General features: G+C 41.9%; 1 protein-coding gene across 1 annotated transcript; it reads left to right on the top strand.

The window, feature by feature from the left end:
* Positions 1–863: 863 nt before the first annotated feature.
* LOC110441073 (zinc finger protein Gfi-1b-like) lies at positions 864–2740 on the top strand. The gene is made up of 2 exons (XM_021484173.1): positions 864–1339; positions 1873–2740. The coding sequence occupies exons 1-2, from the start codon at positions 877–879 to the stop codon at positions 2049–2051; spliced, it is 642 nt and encodes a 213-aa protein (XP_021339848.1). The 5' UTR covers positions 864–876; the 3' UTR covers positions 2052–2740.
* The last annotated feature ends 221 nt before the right edge of the window (positions 2741–2961 follow it).

Below are 2961 nucleotides of genomic sequence, written 5' to 3'. Positions count from 1 at the left end.
CATGTACATTCTCCCAAGTCAAAGTCTACCATGTAAATTCTCCCAAGTCACAGCCTGCCATGTAGATTCTCCCAAGTCACAGTCTACCATGTAAATTCTCCCAAGTCACAGCATGCCATGTACATTCTCCCAAGTCAAAGTCTACCATGTAAATTCTCCCAAGTCACAGCCTGCCATGTAGATTCTCCCAAGTCACAGTCTACCATGTAAATTCTCCCAAGTCACAGCATGCCATGTACATTCTCCCAAGTCAAAGTCTACCATGTAAATTCTCCCAAGTCACAGCCTGCCATGTAGATTCTCCCAAGTCACAGTCTACCATGTAAATTCTCCCAAGTCACAGCATGCCATGTACATTCTCCCAAGTCAAAGTCTACCATGTAAATTCTCCCAAGTCACAGCCTGCCATGTAGATTCTCCCAAGTCACAGCCTACCATGTAAATTATCCCAAGTCACAGCCTGCCATGTAGATTCTCCCAAGTCACAGCCTGCTATGTATATTCTCCCAAGTCACAGCCTGTCATGTACATTCTCCCAAGTCACAGCCTGCCATGTACATTCTCCCAAGTCACAGCATGCCATGTACATTCTCCCAAGTCACAGTCTACCATGAAATTCTCCCAAGTCACAGCCTGCCATGTAGATTCTCGTGACGAAGTGTACCATATACATGTCACATTCTATAATGTTCTTTTTCCCTCTTTCATCTTCTCATGCCACTATCTAACAAATACGTTTCGTGCCACAGCCTACCCTGTACATTTCCGGTGTAATAATCTACCTGTGTTAATACTAACGATTTTCCCATTGCAGACCTACACGTCTCAGTGCATCAGCAGAGAATCAAGGAGCTGTTCCAACATTACCTTCGCTGGATGGACATCACATCTGATCACATGATCAGCAGGGGGGCCAATGACGACAGTTTATTCAACAGTCTATTCAAAGATACAGAGACAAAAACATTAAGTAATCGGGAATGTACCCTTGTCTCGGAAGGGAGATGTGACTGTTTGAGAACCAAGTTTTGTTGTGGGCCGTTCGGACTACCCTCCCCTTCGGATTCGACAGATTCATTCAAGGGATTTCGGGATGACGGAGATCACGTTGCACATTCCATGAACGTTCGAGACTCTCAGTTTTTTGGTAACAGCGAGGAGGAGTTTTCGTCCCATAGGACGTTCCGCTGTAAGGAGTGCGGAAAGGGATTCAAACGCTCGTCTACCCTCAACACACATATGCTCATCCACAGTGATACCCGCCCATACCCTTGTCAGTATTGTGGCAAGCGGTTCCATCAGAAGTCGGATATGAAGAAACACACCTATATACACACAGGTAAGGTATACAATACATCTCTCCCGTATAGGCAAAGTGCGTGTATTAAGTACTTCCCTCCGTTACAGGACAGGCACATACATAAAATACACTGTATGACCCTTCCATGGAGTTAGAGTCAACCCTCTAAATCTGGTATCCGAAAACTACACTTTCACATAAATATTTTAAATAATGACACGTTTCATGTATGGATATGTCAAAGAACAACAGCAACAGTCTGACTGATTTTCGTCAAGTAGAATACAAATAAGATTATGTCCGGCAGACATTTGTTCACAGATTATAAACTAATTAAGACGACTTATTTAGCACACCTTTTTTCAAATAATTACAACAAATTGACAGACAGACAAATATGATAGTCGCACTTGGTTGTGTCCAAGAAAATGTTCAGTAGAAATGTAAACATATATATGTATTAACATTGTAGTTGTTCATACCCCATATGTAATGCATTCTGGTGGTATTCACCTCGAAAATATACATGTTTATTTCTCATCATTTACTTACTCTGGTTATTTCCTTGACAGGTGAAAAGCCCCACAAATGTTCTGTGTGTGGAAAGGCCTTTAGTCAGTCCTCAAACCTCATCACACACACGCGCAAACATACGGGTTTTAAACCTTTCACGTGCGAGCGATGTGGGCGGAGCTTCCAGCGAAAGGTCGACATGAGGCGCCATCTGGAAACAAGTCATCGTCTGATTTAGGGCAGTAACAGCAGTGGTTTGTTAAAATGACCGCTAAAATACGATTGTGATTAATATTTCAACGCTACAGAGCATTTACGTCACAACGATTTCTTGTATGACGGGCCTTCACGTGATCAGTGACCTCAGATTGAAGCGAATCACCATGAAAGTTGTATGAAGTAATGAAATGAGTCGACAATTGAGCCATAAAGCTGACAGATAATGAGAAACAGAGCCGGTGGGGGGATGGGGGGTACAGCGCCTACAAATGAGTGACAACGCCGAACATTCACGAGCCTATCACGAGCCTTTCACGAGCACCAATCATGCTTCTCAAGTGTAGAAAGCAAGCCTATTTACAGAAGCATGTGGTTCAAAATTTCTTTTTTTGTGCCATGGATGAGATTGAAAACGGGAACATACTAGACAATATAAGGTGTCTGAATGTCAGCAGACAATAAAAGGTGACTGAATGTCAACAGACAATATAAGGTGTCTGAATGTCAGTACACAATGTATGAACATTAACGTCGATCTAGAAAGACAGATAGAACATCAATCTAGAAAGACAGATAGAAGGTCAATATAGAAAGACAGATAGAACGTTAACGTCAATATAGAAAGACAGATATAACGTTAACGTCAATATAGAAAGACAGATAGAACGTCAATATAGAAAGACAGATAGAACGTTAACGTCAATATAGAAAGACAGATAGAACGTCAATCTAGAAAGACAGNACACAATGTATGATGTCCGAATATCAGTACACAATGTATGATGTCCGAATATCGACACACAATGTATGATGTCCGAATATCGGCACACAATGTATGATGTCCGAATATCGGTACACAATGTATGATGTCCGAATATTGGCACACAATGTATGATGTCCGAATATCGGCACACAATGTATGATGTCCG

This window comes from Mizuhopecten yessoensis, unplaced genomic scaffold (genome assembly GCF_002113885.1).
Source record: "Mizuhopecten yessoensis strain PY_sf001 unplaced genomic scaffold, ASM211388v2 scaffold715327, whole genome shotgun sequence".
NCBI classification, from domain to species: domain Eukaryota; kingdom Metazoa; phylum Mollusca; class Bivalvia; order Pectinida; family Pectinidae; genus Mizuhopecten; species Mizuhopecten yessoensis.
The sequence above is the reverse complement of the archived record's forward strand: the minus strand, read 5'-3'. Positions and strand labels throughout refer to the sequence as shown.

Excerpts from the sequence above, each read along its gene's own strand:
- LOC110441073 (XM_021484173.1), top strand. The coding sequence starts at position 877 with ATGGACATCACATCTGATCACATGATCAGCAGGGGGGCCAATGACGAC. Across the intron at positions 1,340-1,872 it reads ACACACCTATATACACACAG|GTGAAAAGCCCCACAAATGT; the intron begins GTAAGGTATACA and ends TTTCCTTGACAG.